General features: G+C 46.0%; 1 protein-coding gene across 3 annotated transcripts in view; it reads left to right on the plus strand.

The window, feature by feature from the left end:
* Myt1 (myelin transcription factor 1) overlaps positions 1 to 19,674 on the plus strand; it is a 43,791-nt gene that overhangs the window by 5,142 nt on the left and 18,975 nt on the right. Inside the window, exons 2-13 of one of the 3 annotated variants that reach the window (XM_059259848.1) lie at positions 2,514 to 2,568; positions 3,978 to 4,008; positions 7,547 to 7,609; positions 8,374 to 8,621; positions 9,758 to 10,206; positions 10,252 to 10,702; positions 12,239 to 12,373; positions 12,855 to 12,945; positions 14,020 to 14,133; positions 16,029 to 16,243; positions 17,654 to 17,778; positions 18,510 to 18,782. In XM_059259848.1, coding sequence (XP_059115831.1) covers positions 2,514 to 2,568; positions 3,978 to 4,008; positions 7,547 to 7,609; positions 8,374 to 8,621; positions 9,758 to 10,206; positions 10,252 to 10,702; positions 12,239 to 12,373; positions 12,855 to 12,945; positions 14,020 to 14,133; positions 16,029 to 16,243; positions 17,654 to 17,778; positions 18,510 to 18,782 — 2,250 coding nt within the window. Of the gene's footprint in view, positions 1 to 2,513; positions 2,569 to 3,977; positions 4,009 to 7,546; positions 7,610 to 8,373; positions 8,622 to 9,757; positions 10,703 to 12,238; positions 12,374 to 12,854; positions 12,946 to 14,019; positions 14,134 to 16,028; positions 16,244 to 17,653; positions 17,779 to 18,509; positions 18,783 to 19,674 lie in introns of those variants that run through there. The other 2 variants (XM_059259846.1, XM_059259847.1) reach the window with 2 other exon arrangements.

Consider the following 19,674-nt stretch of genomic DNA (forward strand, 5'->3'; position numbering starts at 1 on the left):
ATCAAGTTTAGTGCCTGATGGTGACACAGTTCTCTCAGGTTAATGTAATAGCTACGGCTGCACACAATGTGTTTACGTTTGGAATTTTTTTCTCCAATTTTCCTATACAAGACAAAACTGGTAAAATGTCAGAACTAAAGATGTAGTCTATCAGCAGTATGAAATTGATGTAAAGAAACAGAGCAGATGTTGCTTGTGGGGAAAATCCCTGGTCTCACAGTGGAGCAAGATTATCTGTCTCAACAAAGGGAACCTTTTACCTTCAAGGCAAGAGGCCATTGAGTTATATGTGGGTTGTGCAAAAACACGAGGTCCTGTTTGTTTGTGCTTGGAAGAAGTAAAAGGTTTTTAAAAAATAAAGCAGGGGAAAATGAGAAGCACCTCACTGCCTTTGCATCAATGAGATGCCTCCATAGGCAGAGACCATCCCTATATGGAGCAGGCAGGAGGTCTTGGAGTCTGCTGCCAGGCCCAATAGTCAGTGAGTCTGGGTAGTGCTGGGCACAGTGCTTCCCTGAGCATGCTAATGGGTATGCTATCTCCAGGTAAGAGGTTTGTAGAACCTTCTGTAGTGCTTTGTAAAGGAAAGCATATAAATTGCCCACACATTTTGCCAGATACCTCTACAGCAGCTACCACTGACAGTTTCAAAAAATGAGAGGAAAATCGCCCCTTGGCATTGAGTTCACAAGTCATCCAGATTCTGTAAACACGTTCTCATCATATTAAAGAGCCTGGGTTTCTCTCCTACAAGTTCAGGAGTTTCCCTCTTAAAATCAAAGCTATGCACACTGAAGAGAACTTCTTGTACATTGAATATTTGATGCAAGTAAATTGCAAAGAGAAGGTGCTCAGGACAATGAATGCCACAGCTGTTAGCTTCATCAATGGGAGCTCACAGTTTGCAAGCAATGCCCATTACACATCCCTGTAGCCCTCTCTATTCTTTGCCCCTTGAATAATTTATCCGCAGGAAATCCAAATTGCCAAGGCATACTTTAATCTAGCAGAATGCCTGCCAATTTCCTTGGGAAAACTGACACAAAAAGCTATAGATTACATTTCAGCTGAACACAGGCATGGGGCAATCAGATGCATTGTGTGCCCTGCCTCAGAAGGCGTTGTGCACAGGCTCAGTGCAATCGACATTTGAAGGCTCATAGATGTAATGTCGTCCCTTTGACACCTGCTCCTCTCTTTACTTTAAATGTGAGCAATTGGTCCACAGGGAGCCTCTGCTTTAAAAATAGAAATTATAGAAATTGTCTCTGTTCTATTGGAAGGCTATAATAAACACATGGCTTATAGTATTGTGCTCCACAGCCTGGAGCCGACAGGTTGCATAAATTACCCTGGTCTTAATTTTTCTTCTTCAACAAATTACATAAAACACTGTATGCTAGGCTACTTTATGGAAAAGTTCACTTGTGAATTTCATCTGCCAACTGAGGAATTTTGTTTTCTTTCTTTCTAGTTGGTAAGGTAGAGGTTTGTCTCTTGCCATTCCCTTCCTTCTGCAATGTATCCCAATCGCTTGCTTCCCCCCTTTGCCAAAGCACTCACACAGAGCTTTGTTGTCCTGGTGGTATCTATGGTCTAGGACAGATGTCGATTTGCCTCTTATCTTTCCTGACCATGGAGACAGGTAGTGAAGTCTGGATTGGCCACTCTTCTGCTTGGATACACACCTGCCCCTCCCAGCCTTGCTATCTATGAGAGGATTGTTTCCCAAATCACAGAGCTTGCCAGTATTTTATCTGTTCCTTCAGATTTGTCATGGTGACACAAGATGAGGATTCACTTGGGGACCCTCATCCTCAGGTATGCTCTATCTATGGCTGTCACCTTCATAGTGGCTCCTCCCTGGTTTTCTCAAAAGACCATATTGTGGTCAGCAGCCTTATAGAGGTTTCTCTATTCGAGTGAGGATTCTAATGGACTTGGTAGTCCTTAGTAGGCCAGAGAATGTGTGGGCCAGTGTTGCTCAGGCTACCAGTTTCTACCCATATGACCCTATTATATTAGGAACATGAAAACCTGAGCCCAGTAGGAAGGAAATGTCCATGGAGGCCAGGCCCTGGACTATGTTAATCTGACCCAGTTCTATCTCTAGCAGTTGAATCTATGGTTAGCAATATGGTTATTACCTGCCTGGCAAGGCAAGCAGTGGGTATTACTTCCTGTGCCAGAGTCCCTTGTACTATAAAATATCTATACACATGAGGCTGTGGCTTTTGTGGGCAGATAGGAACATGAAGCAGTATGGATGGAGCACTGTGAGGGACTAGGAAGTATGGATGAGATATCATTAAGTCTGATGGTCTCTACCCAGCAGAACCACCAACACTATCCCAACTTGCTTCTTTTGGTCCCATTCTTGTCATTCACAGATAATCTTCTTGTCATCATCAAAATTTGAGTCAGAAAATGGCCAAGTGTCCCTGATGGTTCTAGACATGGCAGGTGCTGGCCCTGGCTGCTTCTTAACATTGTGGTTGTTTTTTTCTTTACAGATGAGCTTAGAAGGTGATGACAAGCGAGCCCGCACACGGTCCAAGACCCTCCGAGGTGAGTGCCAACTCAGTCTGGCCTTGGTCCCCATCCTTGGCAGCCCTTCTGAAACTGTTGATATCATTGTACAACAGCTCTCTTCAGTAGTACAAATCCTACCATAAATGCTCAGCTTTCTGGTAGCCTTTGATGCACACTAGGCACCTGGGACTTTAGGGTCCTTCAGCTGTTCCTCAGTGAAGTATTCAAGGGTCTCCTGAAGTCCTTTTCAGCTCATACAGACTTGCCTCAGACAGAAATGTGGGGACAAGTACAGATCTACGGGAGTGGGGGTAGCAGAGTTCAGTCAGGAGCCTGCTTAGTTTGGAAAGGAAAGGCCTCTGGTCTTTGGACAGTATCCTCCTTTTTCCCAGAGATCACTGTTGTGCTATTGAGTATTTGAAAGCTCTTGGGTGAACTTGACAGTAGGTGGAGGGGAGGGCCTAAGACCTGTTCACTCTGTTAAGACTGAGCCTTGTCAGGTGGTAGTGCCGCACACCTTTTAATCCCAGCACTTGGGAGACAGAGGTAGAGGCAGGTGGAACTCTATGAGTTCAAGGCCAGTTTGGTCTACAGAGCAAGTTCCAGGACATCCAGGGCTACACAGAGAAACCCTGTCTCAAAAAAAAAAAAAAAAAAAAAAAACTAAACCAAACCAAACCAAACAAACAACAACAACAACAAAAGAAGCTGAGACTTACCCATTTGGCCACCCCCCAACCTCACCTGGAACTTCCTGTTGATCCCAACAGGGTTACTTCACAGAGTATCCAGGAGCTTTGATATATAAGAGCTGCCTTAGCCGGGCGATGGTGGCGCACGCCTTTAATCCCAGCACTCGGGAGGCAGAGCCTGGCGGATCTCTGTGAGTTCGAGGCCAGCCTGGGCTACCAAGTGAGTTCCAGGAAAGGCACAAAGCTACACAGAGAAACCCTGTCTCGAAAAACCAAAAAAAAAAAAAAAAAAAAAAAGAGCTGCCTATTCTGGTTGGACCCATGCACATCTTGTAACTAATGCTCATCATTGTAACCAGCCATGTCTCGTTGGTCCTGGTCTTTGTCCAACTTGATCCGGTAGTTAATATCTATCTCTAGAAACTGTCATTTATCTGCAATTAAAGAAAGAGAACACCCTGGGCCCGAGGGTAGAGAGACTATCAGATCTTCTCTGAAAATGTGTGTGTGTGTGTGTGTGTGTGTGTGTGTGTGTGTGTGTGTGTGTGTAGAGGTCCTAGAGCAAGCACTTTGCTGAGGGGGCAGCTCTTTCCACTGACCTCAGGGGATGTTCTTGTAGGTCAGCAAAGGGTGGGCATCTTGTCCTTGGAAAGATCTAAGTTGTTTCATTAGGTTTGTACTTTTAGGTAAACATGCGTCTAAAAATCTAAGTCTTATGTGTGTGTATTTCTCTTTCTCTCTTATCTTACCCAGGACCCCCAGAGACCACAGGTGCAGACCTCAGGTAAGAAAGTATTTCTGTTTGCATGAGCATTGCTCACCACCTGCTGGCATGTAACCTTGGAGTTGTTATAAATTTCCCACAAACTCCTGTTTTCCTTGAGGAAACAGCTTTTCTCTGTGACATACCTTGCTATCTGCATCCAATTGTGTTTTTCTTCAGCTCCAAATTGGCCCTACCATAGGTGACCCTCACACTGTTCTCCACTAGAATTTAGACAATCACCATGGTCCTCAAAACCAGCAACAAGGTTCTTTTGGTGATTTTTGCAGACAGTGCTATTCACTTGTATATCTACATGTTTGCTGTCCACAGTACCCTGTGGAGATGATCTATAGTATGCATTGATGATCTATAGGCTCACATTGGCTGACACACACAGGCTGTGGTGGGAGCATTCTTATTTTTTGAGACAGAGTCTCATTATATAGTCCTGGATGATCTGAAGTTTGCTGTACAGACCAGGATGGTCTCAAACTTACAAAGACCTGCCTGCCTCTGCTTCCCAAGTGCTGTGATTAAAGGTGTGTGACACAATCTCTGGATATGGGAGTATTTATGTCTTACTGGAACATATTCTTTTCCTTCTCCAAGAGTCTGATAAGCAGACAAGACCTATGTTTGTGTGGGAGCTCACACTGTGGGATGTCAGAATAGAGACTGTGACTCACAAGGGTCTTGCTGTTACGGTTTGAGAGAAGAATATCATGTATGTACAAATCATGTAAACCCATTTGAATGCAGCCCACTATGTGGGACTCTTCATGGATGATGGATTTATGCCTCATTAGCTGAGAATTTCTCAGCTTGCAGTACTCTTACACCTGGGCTATCCCATAGCTTATGCAGAGTTCTTAGAAGGGCATTTGTTCTCTGGGAGGCTGAAGGATGGTTGTTATAAGGTTATCTGAGGAACTTGGACTAGAGCAAGCAGGTCTCTTGGCCTTCTATAAATTTTACTGTTTACTGAATTTAACACTAGTTCTTAGGAGAAGAAATAGATTTAATGCTTTTCCTTCAGCATCCTTGGAAGAACTGACATATACTCGTTTGTATTTTGGTAGGGTCCAACACCCATTACAGGACATCAGAGAGGTTCTGCTGAGGTGGGAATTGAGGAAGGGCTGGGATCAATATCTTAGAGATACATCAGTGGGCTGGTTAGAGTTGCCCTAAATGTACCCTACAGCTCAACCTTTCATCTGGGATCCTTCCTCTTTGACCCATAGCCAGCTCTTGCTCAGAGGACAGGTGAGTTCAAGACTCCTAACCCCCATGGTTGGGAAGGAGTCAATCCCTTAAAAGGGAAGAAGTTAGAGCATGGTGCTCCAACCTAGGATTTAGATTGTCTCTAAAATTGAGTTCCTAGATGCCTGTGGCTTGTGTTTGGACCCTTTAGAGCTGCTTCTAAAATGCCTATTGAGAGGTGGCCATTAGCCAGCCCTCGGCTCTTCACCTGCTCCATCTCCTTGTGTCTCTGATCTTGGTTTTAGTTACATAGGCTCCAAGACCAGACTTGAGGATTCAAGGACTTTGCTTTTGAGTGCTTATGAGCATACACAAGCATCTATGTCTGCTTATGAACTCCTATGATTGCCTAAGAGCACACCTATGACCATATGAGCACATATGGGCACCAAGTGTCAGAGGAGGGATCACTTTGGCTTTGGCTTTTCTCCTACTATGTAGAGGAGACTCAGGAGGCCTGAAGTCCTTATCAATCACTTACTTCTGTCCAACTCTAGGAGTTTGGAGGCATTAGTAGATGATAGTGCACATAAATCCTTAGTGTGCTCTAAGTACTCATATGTGCTCGTAGATGGTCAAAGATTCTTACATATTCTTATAAGGGGGCATCGATGCTAGTGCATACTCCTACGTGCTCTTGTGTGCTCACAGATTACTCTGGGAGGCTTAAGACTAATGTCTGCTCCCATTACAGTATCTAGAGGCCCTGGCTGGATCTCATGTCACTCTGCTTGATGTTTCCTGTTTCTATGTCTAAGGAGTTTCCAGTTTCTATCCAGATGGTCTTGCCAGCTTCATGTACTTGGGCTCAGAGCTGGGTGGGAAGGTGCAGGCCCACCTGGCTTGGGATCTATTTCTGAGTTAGGTACCAGAGTAACTTGGAGCAAGTGAAACAGGGACAGTGCCAGTGTCCCACAGGCCTACACAGCAGCTGTTGCCTAATTGTCCAATTAACTAAGTAATTAATCAACTAGTTGAGACCTCAACTTCAAATCCCAGCAATAAGGAATCGTTTGTGAAGTCTCAAAGCTAGTTCTTGAGAGAGTGAAAGCAAATGTGAGCTGGATTTTACAACAGGCTGGCCAGGGGTAGCAATAATCCCCCATCTGGAAAATAAAATACCTTTTGCTTTTTCTTCCTGGAAACTATCAGGGGTATCCATACAGAGGTGGGGTGGCCCCTTCCATAGGTCCCAAAAGCCACTCCCTATATGCCTTCCTTTGCAGACTTTGGTAAGATGTGCCATTTTTTAGGAGAACCAATACTGATCCCAGATAGGAATTCTGGTCCACAATGGCAATTCTGTTAGAAATGGGTTATTTGTCTCTACTTTGGAGCAGATTTATTTCCCCAACAAGGGGCTGAGGTCTTATACACCCCGCCCCCCCACGGCCTCATAGACCATCTTGCTGGTCTACAGTACCATGAATTAGTAGCAGCTTCTTGCACCCACAGAACTCTGAGCTATGGTGAAACCTTGCCTCTCATACCACATAGGGGTACTTGCCCCTATAGCTGTTCTAACATTCCTATGGGCTGTATTGTCAGTGTCAGTGCTCATGTTTAGAAGTTTTCATTGGTTTTGTAATGTTAATAGCTAAAGGTGAGGAACTCCAGAAGGTCTCACTTCCATCCTCTCATACTTATCATTCTGGAATGGTGCAGAGGCTGACCTTCTCAGTACAGCCAACAAGTTTTCTACCAGGCAGGATGGGCATCTCTTAGTGCATTAGCCCCCTGGTTTCCTTTCCTATGTGGAAGCAGAGACCCTCACTAGGCAGTGAGTACTAGAGCAGGGTCACTTCTATGAGCTGTGGTTCTGGCTTGGGCCACACTCTTCTTCTTGATTGGCAGTCCTAGTCATGTTTGGTAGAAAGGGAGTACAAACTATAGGCCTGGGTGCCGAGGCATCACAGCACCAGTGATGAACATGAAGAAGTCCAATTTCTGTGCTCTGTACTTGGGCCAGACAAGCCATGAGTCCCTTTTAGAGAGGGGCACTTGCATCCCAAGTCCCCTGAAAGCCTGGTGGAAGCTGGTGGAATGTCTGCTGTGGGAAAATGAACCCATCCAGTAGATGCCTTAATCTTATATGTACAGATCTTTAATTAGACACATTCATAAAGTTGTAACTAGTTATTAATTTTTTTTAAATGAGCTGAGTTATTTCACTAATTTTTAGCAAAATGCCAATGTCCACCTTGAGATGAGTCATTCAGAGAGCCTTTCTTGCTCTTCAGGGTGAGACCCAGGTTTCAAAATCTAAGGTGATCTCTCCTGCTTTTCCCTCCAGCTGTCCTACTCCAGGATGTACTGGTTCAGGACATGTCCGGGGCAAGTACTCCAGACATCGAAGGTAAGAAGAGTTCTGCCAGTAGCCTCAAAGGCTCCCTGGAAGGAGGTTTGGGGTTCTCTTTCCAGATCTGGGTTCTTTTGTGGATTAAAAACTTTCTGTTTTGTCTGTGACTGCTGAGGCCAGGCTGATCTGACCCTTCTAAGCCCTAGTGTCCTCCCACTGGTCTGTATTCCTGTGGTGCCTTCACTGAGGTGAGCCTGGCCAGGAGTGTGCCATAAGGGTGGTAGAGTACCTGTTCTTGGCACCTTTGTTTTTCCAGAGAGACTATTTTAGGACTTGGGTACACTGGTATGGCAGAGCTTAAAGCAAGCCTTGTGCACATGAGAGAGATAGTGTAAGCTACAGCTGCCACTGTAGTCATTCCCTGTGGTCAGCTAGATTTTCCAGGGGACATTCCTGGGTGGGTATAGGTGTGGAAGTCTGAAAGTAGAGAAGGGAAGGGCCAGTATTGGAGGAAATGAGCTGAGATAAGCTTGGGGGTACATGTGGGACAGAGGTTTGGTCTAAGGAATGGCTTAGAGAGTAGAAGTCTAGGCCAGTGGGGTCTGAGTCCTCGTTCCATTTGTGGACTTGGTTCACTGTAATGCAATTTAAAACACAATCAGGGACCTTTAAATGTGTGTAATTAGATGTAAAAAATTAAGTGCATTATCATTTGAGGCTTCCATCTGAGAATGTCTATAGAAGGCAGGACCCTTAGAATGTCTTCCTGGGTGTCTCAGGGATCAGGCCTGGCTCTTGGCATCACCCATCTTCCCTTTCAGCTTACAGAGTTGCCCTCTGGCCAAGAAGAGAAAACTGGAGGATGCTGAGGCTGAGCACCTGGTATCCAAGAGGAAGTCACACCCTCTGAGGCTGGCTCTGGATGAAGGCTACCGAATGGACAGTGATGGCAGTGAGGATGCTGAGGTGAAGGACGCCTCTGTTTCGGATGAATCAGAAGGACCCCTGGAGGAGGCTGAGGCTGAGATGTCAGGACAGGAGGAGATTCATCGCCCCCAGCCAGCTGAAGGTACTATGTTGTTCTTTCTCTTTTGAATAAAGGCTGCTTAGTGTAGCACTGAGAATTGCAGCCTGTAAAGGGGGTAGGGGGAGCTCAACTCAGTGCAGAAAGCTGTCTTGAGAACAAGGAATGTCTTGTCCTCACATGTGCAGCTTCCTGGAAAAGGGGACTGCTCAGGATGGGGGTGTGGGTGTGGGGCACTGTAGTGTGTGTGAACACTGTGAGCATGGGAGAGATGAGAAGGTGGATCTGGCGCTCCCATGCACTCTCAAAAGTTTGATTCTAAGGCATATCTCCATGTGTGTGAGAAATAAAGACAGATAATGCATGCTGTGTCTTTGTCCATGAGAGGCTCTTAGACAGAGCCCACCCTGCCTGGCCCCTGAGAATTAACTGGGTTGGGTTTAGTTTGGGTTTACAAGGACAGATACTGAGGAAATACTTCAAATTAGACCTCTGAAGGTTGGGCTCTTTGAAGCCAAGAAAGGAAAGAAGGTAGCCGAGGGTCCTGTGTGTTCCCAAGCTAATGGAATCAGCTGACTTTGAGCCATTTAGATAGAGTTTTACCGTATTTTTGAATAAATCTATGCTGAGCCCTCATTGGTTTACTTTTGGGGACTTGAGTGCATGGCCCATGGAATCAAATGAGTTTGTGTTCCAGGTTAAAAAAGACACCCAACTCACTTGCTTCTTAGGATGCTATATGGCAAGGCTGGCTCTTATTATTGCTAAGAATACTGGTTCATGAGTTCCACGAGACCAGCATGTAGTGAGAAGATCTGTTACTATATTTAAAAGATTTAATTTCATTTCCTTTAAAAATGTGTGATTTTTCAATTATAAAATAACTTTTCATCTGATTTTTCTCTTTAAGTTCTGTTATATAAAATGAAGATCTATCTGATTTGAGAAAATAAATGATGGAAGAGAAACATGAATTGAAAAATATTAAAGTAATCTTAAGCTGAAATTGATTCCCCATGGTTTTTGGATCCAGGCAGAAGGCTGACAGGATGGCTTACACTTCATTTCTATGTTTTCTGGGCTACGGTGTTGAGGGTGAATGGCTACTGTTGGGAGCAGAGATCTGGAAATATTCCTCCATGCGCTCTTCTATCCCTCATGATGTTTCTTGTTTTATGCAGGAAAAAACCTCATCAAACCCCATTTTGGATCCACCTCCACAAGCAGCCCTTCTGGCTTCTCCAAGGGCAGCTACAGCAGCTACCAGGGAATCATTGCAACTTCCCTTCTAAATCTGGGCCAAATTGCTGAAGAGACTCTTGTGCAGGAGGACTCAGTCCCAGTAGCTAAGTTGGGCCCCACTGTTATTCATCAGCTTCAGGATGAGGCTGCAAGGGGGGCCACCAATGATGAGAGTGAAAAGGACCTCTTTATACAGCCAGAGGATGTGGAGGAGGTCATTGAAGTTACCAGTGAACGTTCCCAGGAGCCATGCCCCCAGTCTCTGGAGGATATGGTTAGTGAAGAGTCAAGCAAGCAGAAAGGTGTCCTAGGTCATGAAGAGGAGGGAGAGGATGATGAGGATGAAGATGAAGAAGAAGAGGAGGAGGAAGAGGATGAAGGAGAGGAGGTAGAGGAGGAAGAGGAAGAGGAAGAAGAGGAGGAAGAAGAGGAGGAGGAAGACGAAGAGGAGGACGAGGAGGAAGAGGAGGAGGAGGAGGAGGAGGAGGAGGAGGAGGAGGAGGAGGAAGCAACTCCAAATGTGATCTTTGGGGAAGACACCTCCCATACCTCTGCCCAGAAAGCTTCCCCTGAGTTCCGAGGCCCAGAGCTATCCAGTCCCAAGCCTGAGTATTCAGTCATCGTGGAGGTCCGTTCTGATGATGACAAGGATGAAGACTCACACTCCCAGAAGTCAGCGGTCACCGATGAGTCAGAGATGTATGACATGATGACCCGTGGGAATCTGGGCCTTCTGGAGCAGGCCATCGCCTTGAAGGCTGAGCAGGTGCGGGCTGTCTGTGAGCCAGGCTGCCTGCCTGCTGAGCAGGGCCATCTGGGCCCAGGAGAGCCAGGGAAGATGGCAAAGCCCCTGGACGTGGTGAGGAAGAGCTGCTACAGCAAAGGTATGCTAAAATGTCCTGCTCTGATCACCCACTCTGTCATCCCATTACCAGGGACATAACCCTTACTGAGGGTGGTGAAAACTGGGAAGAAACATAGCTTGAGGCTCTTATAGGCTAGGGTGGGAAGAAAATAGAAAAGAATTCAAGGACAAATCACCTCAGAAGTAGGGTCAAAGATTGAGGATATAGGCTCATACTGTTTCATGTAGGGTTATCTGGAGAGACACATGAGCTGAGATGTATGAGAAGGGGTTAAGTAGGAGAGAGAAAGGAAGGCAGGAGGACTGATAACCTGACTACTGTGCCACTTAGCCATAATCCTGCCACCCTGATTGTCCAGTGACAGAACCTGACAAAGTCTATTCTTAGATCTGACTTCCAGCTTCCAGCCTCTCCTTTATATCAATCCAGACCAAAAATCCCTTCCACTAGCCCAGCATGACCACCCTCTCCTAAACATCAGCTACTCAGTGAAGCTAGGTGATTCTGCCCCTAAATCCAGACTTTAGAGAGAAATCCAAGTACAATGCAGAGTTAGCAACAGGCTATGACCTCCAGAGGAGCAGGGGAGAGACGCCTCAAGTCAACTTGAAGGTCCCAACTCCATGGAGACAGTGCTCAGGATGATCAAATGTGGCCTCAAAAAATAGCTTTCAAGGGTTAAAGTCATCAAGTGTCAGGTTCTGTCATTGGAAAATCAAGGTTATAGCATGAACACCAGATTTGTAGGGCAGGATGGCCATGTGCTGCTTGCTATCTGCTTACCTCTAGGCCCAGAGCAGGTATATGGAGCTTCTCCCCAGGAGTCAGCCTCACAATGCCAGAAGGCCAGGCCTTGAACAGGCCAACTTTGAGTTACCCTGGGTTTTCCTAGGCCTGATAGCGCTCTGGGAGGCACACTTGGGTCATGGAAAGACAAATTACAGTAAGAAAATTCCAAGAGTGAGAATTCAGCATGAATTTGGTGGAGACATGCATAGGGACACACTTTCTGAGAATACTCATGCCTATGAGGTAAGATCAGAGGACAGATTGATTAGAAACATATTTTCTAGGTAAGGTAGACATGGAGGCTGGCCAATGAGGTGATACCCTTAAGGGTGAGTCAGACTGGGGTAACCACTTGATAGACACTTTACCTGCAAGGCTTACACACTGCCTACACTCCAGCTACTGTCTATCCTGCTATATGTGGTAGAAGGGACATTCCTTGGGCTTTGGAGCAGCTTTTCTAGAGCTGCCTCACTGTCAGCCTCTGTCTGTCTGTCTTTCTTTCATTCATTTTTTTTTTTTGTCTTTTTGAGACAGGGTATCTCTGTGTAGCTTTGTGCCTTTCCTGGAACTCACTCTGAAGCCCAGGCTACACAAACTCACAGAGATCCGCCTGCCTCTGCCTCCCGAGTGCTGGGATTAAAGGCATGCGCCCCACTGCCTGGCTCTCTCTCTTTGTTATGTCAGTAAAAGTGGATAAGGAACTGTCCCTACCTCTCCTTTCTCAGTCTCCTGGTTTTGCATAATATGTCCTATATGTTTTAGATCCTTCCAGGGTGGAGAAGCGTGAAATCAAGTGTCCGACACCTGGCTGTGATGGCACTGGCCATGTTACTGGGTTGTACCCTCATCACCGCAGCCTGTCTGGCTGTCCCCACAAGGATAGAATCCCTCCAGAGAGTGAGTAGCTCCATGCAGGGTCAGCCCAAGGACTAAAGCTCAGGGCCCTGTGGTAAAAGGCAGGGGACAGTCTGCTCAAGTGTCCACTTACAGATGCCCGACCTGAATCAGAGGACTAAATAAATACATACTGTGGGAGGGATTGTTTGTATTCCCTGAGCTGGGCAGGTGGAGACCTTCACACAGTTGCCTCTTTGTTCTAAATGCTTGTGGATGTTTGCCTTTATTCTTAGGCTAGTAGCAGAATTTATGAAAATTAAGTTCAGAGTTGTCAAACAGAAATTAGAGTCTATTTTCTTCTATGGGAGGCAGTGTCCAGGTGGGAAGGGCATGCTTGACTGAGTTTCATTAGGCCCAGAGTGCCATGGTACTCTGCTTACACAGCTGCAGCCTTTACACGGGACTTCTGCATCTTCCTTGGGCTGTTCTCCATTATAGTCATGCCTGCTCTCATTATTTGTTCTTCCTGGTTCTCTTACAGTCTTGGCCATGCATGAAAATGTGCTGAAGTGCCCCACTCCTGGCTGCACGGGCCAAGGCCATGTGAACAGCAATCGCAATACCCACAGAAGGTAGTGAATTGAGCTGGGACATGGTAGGGAATTAGGACTGGGCCTGTAGTATGTGTCCCTGCCTGGGCCTTGAGCCCTTATCTGGGATAGTTTCTGGATAGACATATAGTTCCCTGCTTTGGCAGGTGGCAGCTGAAGGGGTGACCATTCACTGGTGTTGCTGCAAGTGCCCTGTGAACTGGGGTGATCATATGAGAAGTCTGATGTTGTTATGAGAGAAAGTGGAGACTTTGTGTCTTGCCCATTTTCAGAAAACCTCTGCACACTAGCTCTTGCTCATGAGTGAAAGGAAAAACTTGTACATAAATAGGAATGTCAATGCCCAGAGTTACTCTGAGGGAGCGCTGAGATCAGGTGGACATGGGGATTCCAGGCTACTGTCCAGATTTATTTGTTCTCTCATCTTCTTATCCAAGAGGGGCCCATACAACACCAGGAGTGTTATAGGCTTGACAAGGTCTGTCTGGGTCCTAGTCATGATGTGCTTAGTTGGGAGGAATACCCGGGCTTTAGAGGCCACTTGGTTGGAAAAAAGTGGGTTCCCTAGAGATGTGCTGGCCCAGAAGCTGGTACCTGAGTTCATAGTAGATCCTGGGGAAGGCTAGTGTACTCCAGGGGCAGCACCCAGGTTGTGGTCTGAGTGTAACCTTTAGTTTCCCTGCGATATCCTACAGAATATATAGACATGATTCTAGAATCCAGCCCAGGCATTGGGAAAGGGAGAGGAGAGAGATGAGGAAGAAGAAGGAGAAGAAGGAGAGGAGGCTTAGTTTGGCACCTATGCATGTAGAAAATTCCTTTGCCCACATTTTGTAGAACTTTAGGATATATTTCATTTTCTGTGAATTATCCCAGATAGAATGGCCTGAGAAATTTGTCCTTTGTGGGTTCAGGACAAATCTGGATGGACAATCTGTCCTAAAGAAATGACAGGTGTGTTACTGGCTCTGGGCTTTATGTGCCTAGAGTTCTTGTATCTGAATGGTATTGCTCCCAGGACCACATATTTGGCAGCCTGGTACAGACAAGTCTTGGGGAAAAAGGCTCAGATGTCTCTCCTTTTCCTTCCTCTAGTTTGTCTGGGTGTCCCATTGCTGCTGCTGAAAAATTAGCCAAATCTCATGAGAAGCAGCAACTGCAGACAGGAGATCCTCCCAAAAATAACTCCAATTCAGATCGGATCCTCAGGTGGGTGAGATAAGCTACCAAACTGAAGGAGTGTCAGCAGGGACTTCAATGTTAGTGCTATGTGGTATGCATATGCCTCTTGGCACACAGAACACATATTTTGCACTAAGAGAGCTTCACCCATGGTGCAAACAGCTGCCTGGTCTTAGCCACAGTGTGTTCGGACTTTCTTTCTCCTAAGACAGCTGATATGGTCAGTGAAATTCAGTGTTAGTATGTGGAGATAGCATACTGCACCAATTGAGGGCCTCACTATAGAGGGAGCACCTAATTGTCCTTATGTCTCCCCGCCTCAGAATAGATCCTATCCTAGGGCAGAGGGAAGGAGGGCACAGGACTTTCTCCCCTGAGTGCTGCCTCCTGTGGGTACTAAGCATCTGAGACAACAGCAGGCATAGGTGCATGTAGCTGTGTGCATGCCTGCATGCTCTTTAAATATGTACACCCATATGAGTAAGTTTACACATATGTTCAAGTGCATGTGTGTGCATGCTATCAATGAGGGGCCTTCTGACAGAGCAACCAGAACAAATCTGCCTAGTAACTCTCCATACAGGTAACCTTGGAAAGTGGGTGTTACATATAAGGCCAGAGGCTTGGGGGTCATGTCCATGACACCATTCCTGGATGGCTTGTCTTCAAAGACTTCTTTGAAGTCAAATATAGTTCCCTGCTGGGCCTGGAGGTTCATTCAGGTCACTGAGAGTACACTGTCACCTTTGGCCTCTCTAGTAGGATACACAGTTCTCCATTTCCCTGAGAATATAGAACTTACAGCTCTTTTTCTATGGTCCTTGGACTCCTGTTCCATGTTTCTCTTCTCATATGTAGTGTGTGAGATAGGACCATGTGCTCAGCAAAGCCAGTCACTGGCTGACATGGTACTATTGCAGGACTCCTGACCACAGGTTTTCCTTCTTGGCTGCTTTCCTTGGCAGTGCCATACCCTGGTCATTCCCTGGCCTACTCCAGAGGGACCCTCAGTCACAAACCACGGCTTAGGGGGATAGGGACTTTTCCTCTCTGTGGAGTACTTGTGTCCCATTCATAGACACCTTTGACCTTGTAAGTCCCAGGTAGTGTAGTTGTCTATCTTATTTGTTCTTCCTTCCAGTTTCTTGTCAGTTGCTAGCTGATCCTTTCACCAAAGAGTGACACCAATGTAGAGGTCAAATTAAATGTCTCCCTGCTGGTATCAGATGGTCTTACTCTTACAACTTCACCAGGAATTGCTGAGCTAGTGTCCAGCCTAGGATTTCGTTCGACAATGGGGCCCATCCCACCAGTGCTCTAATGTGATTGTCACAGGAACATAAGAGTGGTCTTACACTGTCAACTTGCTGGTTCTTTTCTTATGCCATATTCAAGTTTTTGAGGCAACCAGTTCTCAGAGGTCCTCACCATTATTTCCAAGTACCACTGATCGCTGAAGTCATTGCCTATTCCATACAGGAACAAGGAGAGCTGGACCATTTGCTGGAGCTCTCGTCCCTCCATTTCCCCTCCACTTTGAGCTTCCTGTTCAGAAACTCTCACTTATTGTGTAGTTGAGCTCTTGGAACCTGCTCTCTTACATTTTGAGGGAAGTTCAGGCTTGCTACTCTGGCATACTATTAGCATGAGAACACTATTTCTTTTGAGTTCTAATGTTCCCTCCTTGAAGGCAATTATTCACACTGATTATAAGCCTATTTCAGGGGCCCTTCACCCTGGGAAGCAGAATTCTAACCAAATATTAAGGGCAGGGTTTTGGGGGTGTGTGTATTTCCCTGTGTTTTCCTTAACACCTGACTGCATGAAGTCCTGGCTTGGGCCACTGGAGGGTGGATGGAGAAGTAGCATGGGGTCTCTGGGTCCCAACCTCACAGGTTCTGCATCTCTGTCTCATACCCCAGGCCCATGTGTTTTGTGAAGCAGCTTGAGGTTCCTCCTTATGGGAGCTACCGGCCCAGTGTGGCTCCCACCACGCCCAGGGCCAACTTGGCCAAGGAGCTGGAGAAGTTCTCCAAAGTCACCTTTGACTACGCAAGTTTTGATGCTCAGGTTTTTGGCAAACGTATGCTTGCCCCAAAGATTCAGACCAGCGAAACCTCACCCAAAGCCTTTCAATGTAAGTTGGGGAGAATTGTTTAATGTCTCTCCTCTCACATTGCTCCTGAGAGGGACAGTGGGGAGGGATTCTCTTGGGAGCTTGGAGGGACAGGGTGTGGCCCACTAGGGCCTCCTCCACCCCTTCTTTAGCTGCCCTTGTGGGCCAGTTGTGGTGTCTTTAAGGCCTGCATCTTACTCATGTTCACTTTAAACCTTTATGTGTTTACTAATTAATTATGAATAAAATTATGGGTCTGTTATGGATGTGTGTGTCCAGAGGCTTGAGAATCACTTCACTGATGTGGTCTACCCTAGAGTGTCCACTTCCAGCATTACCTCTAAGGAGGGTCCAACAGAATAGGGTGGTACCATGGCAGGAAGCTTCTTGGTTTCCTGAATAGGGACCATCTTACTGGAAATGGTATTATCAATGACATTAGCCACACATTTCAAGGGCAATTATACAGACAAAAGTAATTCCTGGAAATATTCTAAAATAATTATCCCTGCCCTTTCTTGCCATTTACTGCACTTCTTTGTGGTTAACCTTGGAAATGCATGAAAGATGGAAAAGTACCCAGTGCACTGGAGGGATCCAGACATCTCCCAGTTGATCTTGTCAACTCCACAGACAGCGTGGACAAGTTTCCAACTTATTAGGATTACAGTTCTTAGGGTTAGTGGCCCTTGGGATGAGTCTTTTCTGGATTCCTGCATATTCTACTGGCCATGCTCAAGTGTCTCCAAGCATACTCACTGGCTTAGAAGCTATGATGGCATTGTTGGGGAGGGGCTCAGAATGAGTTTTCTTTCCACTTGTCTGGAACTTTCTGGAAATACCAGTTATTTCTTGGTTACTCAAAATATCACTTATGAGAATGATTTTAAAGCTGCAGCATAATTGCTAGAAAAGATAATGTTATACCTTCATTTATGATATCCTACTTATGGCCTTGTTGTTTTATTAAGGTAGCAATAATTATTGGGGACATAAAGTCACCAAAAGTATAGCAACATCTTTTGATATGATGGGACAAAATTTTCCATGTATATGGTATTCCAAATATATATCCTATTTACAGAACTATTTAGCCTCTAAGTATTTATTGATGGATAAGTTTTTGCTTGTTTGAAATTATCAAGTCTGTTGAATATATTTCTAGAATTTTATTACTTCTGCCCAAATTTTCATCAGATTGGAAACGAGATGCCTTTTCAGTACTGGAGATAAGAGCAGTAGGAGGAGTGTGTGATAATGTGGGAGTGCTATGCCCTGACTCCTAACTCTCTCCCCATTTGTCTGCTGCCTCTGTCTAAGTCTATGTCAGTCTGAGTTATTCCCTTTTAGCATTCAACCTTTACCAAAGTCACCCCCTCCAGGTGCAGACTCCCCAGTGGCTTTATGAGAGTACTTTATCTTCTTCTATAGGCTTCGATTACTCTCATGACGCTGAGGCTGCACACATGGCTGCCACTGCCATCCTGAACCTCTCTACTCGATGCTGGGAGATGCCAGAGAACCTCAGCACAAAGCCACAGGACCTACCCAGCAAGGTGAGAATATCCTGAAGCCCTTTGGAGAGAGAAGAATAGGTGGAGTTTATACTGAGAAATTTGCAGTAAGGAAATGACTGGTGCCAAGAGCAGCTGGGACCTAGTTGATGTTTATTTTTAAAATATTTATGTATTATTTATGCGTATATGTGTGTGCCTGCATGAGTCTATGTGCATCATGTGTGTGCAGGTGTTCAGAGCCAGAGGGCATCAGATACCCTGGAACTGGAGTTATAAGCTGTTATGAGCTGCTTGATGTAGGTGCTGGGAATTGAACTAAAGCTGGTTCTCTGCAAGAGTAATACATGCTTTTAATCACTGAGACATCTCTCTATCCCTTAGTTGATACTTTTTATTACCTTTTGCTCCTCTGGTCATGGCTCAGATAACCCAAAAGAGTAGATGAGTGGCCATGAAAAGAGTTGGTACGCTGTGCAACTCAAGATCAGGCTTATGCCATGTTCCCGTGTCATTCTCTGAAGTTGGTAGTGACCTACATGTCTTGGAGTAAAGGACCTGTTCTCACCAAGCTTGTGGTGGTCTCAAGGGTTTGGCTTCCTAATCTGCAGAGAGAGAGGGGCTGTAGGGCTTCTTCACATGAAATGAGGATGTGGTTCTTTCCTCTCAGCAGATGACTGTTTCCTTCTATGAGAGTCAGTGTTCTGACCAGAAGATACTCTCAGGAAGGGGCTCAGTTTGCCAACTCATATTCTTAACCTTCATATTTGCAGGCTGTGGACATTGAGGTAGATGAAAATGGAACTCTGGACTTGAGCATGCATAAACATCGCAAGCGGGAAAACAACACTTTTCCCAGCAGTAGCAGCTGCAGCAGCAGCCCTGGTGTCAAGTCTCCTGATGTCTCTCAGCGCCAGAGCACTACCAGTGCCCCCAGCAGCTCCATGACCTCACCCCAGTCCAGCCAGGCTTCCCGCCAGGATGAGTGGGACCGTCCCCTAGACTACACCAAACCTAGTCGCCTTCGAGAGGAAGAGCCTGAGGAGGTGGGTGCCAGGGCCCTGTACGTAGCCTGAGTGTGTAGGCTTGAAGCTGCTTCCAGGGCTGCTATGATCACTGCTTTCTTCTTTTCCTTGTGAGGTTCATATAGAACCTTCGAGGTCTGTCTCTCTTCACACAGGATTCTTCATCTTCAGGTCATCTGAAATTCAGGTCATAGTTTCCAGCAAAGGTTTCACCTGCACTGTTATGCTCAGTCTTATTCCATAAAGAGAGTGAGTCTTCTCACCTCTGCACAATTTAGTGGCTAGCAATAATGTAGAATTTCCAAAGAGGAGAGGGATGTTTCATATTTCCTGGGGATGATTTGGGAAAAGCTTGTTTCCTTGGTTTTGTGAGCCTTTCATCAAAAGCTCTGGTCTCCCAGGCTGCTTTGCTCCCTTCCCCAACATATTCCTTCAAACACAGTTGCTGTCCAGACAGTTGTTTGATGCCTGGTTCCTTGGACCAGGGCAATGAGGAACTCCTGACACAGGGGCCTTGGGCATGAGAATTCTTGTGGTGGGCAATGACCTGAGTCCCCAAGAGCACAACTGACTGGGAAGAGAGGATCAGAGTCTGAGCTGGAGCATTCCCTTTCCTATTGTTCTACACCTGAGTATAAAATGTGTGGTCTAGCCGGGCGGTGGTGGCGCACGCCTTTAATCCCAGCACTCGGGAGGCAGAGCCAGGCGGATCTCTGTGAGTTCGAGGCCAGCCTGGGCTACCAAGTGAGTTCCAGGAAAGGCGCAAAGCTACACAGAGAAACCCTGTCTCAGAAAAAAAAAATGTGTGGTCTAAGGTGTGAGTTTCTCCACCCTACTAGGATCTTCCTAAGAAACTGAGTCTGGACAGCCAGTCTGAGGCCAGCAATCTCCACCTTCTGGAGGAAATATCTGG

The sequence above is a fragment of the Peromyscus eremicus genome, chromosome 4, assembly GCF_949786415.1.
Source record: "Peromyscus eremicus chromosome 4, PerEre_H2_v1, whole genome shotgun sequence".
NCBI classification, from domain to species: domain Eukaryota; kingdom Metazoa; phylum Chordata; class Mammalia; order Rodentia; family Cricetidae; genus Peromyscus; species Peromyscus eremicus.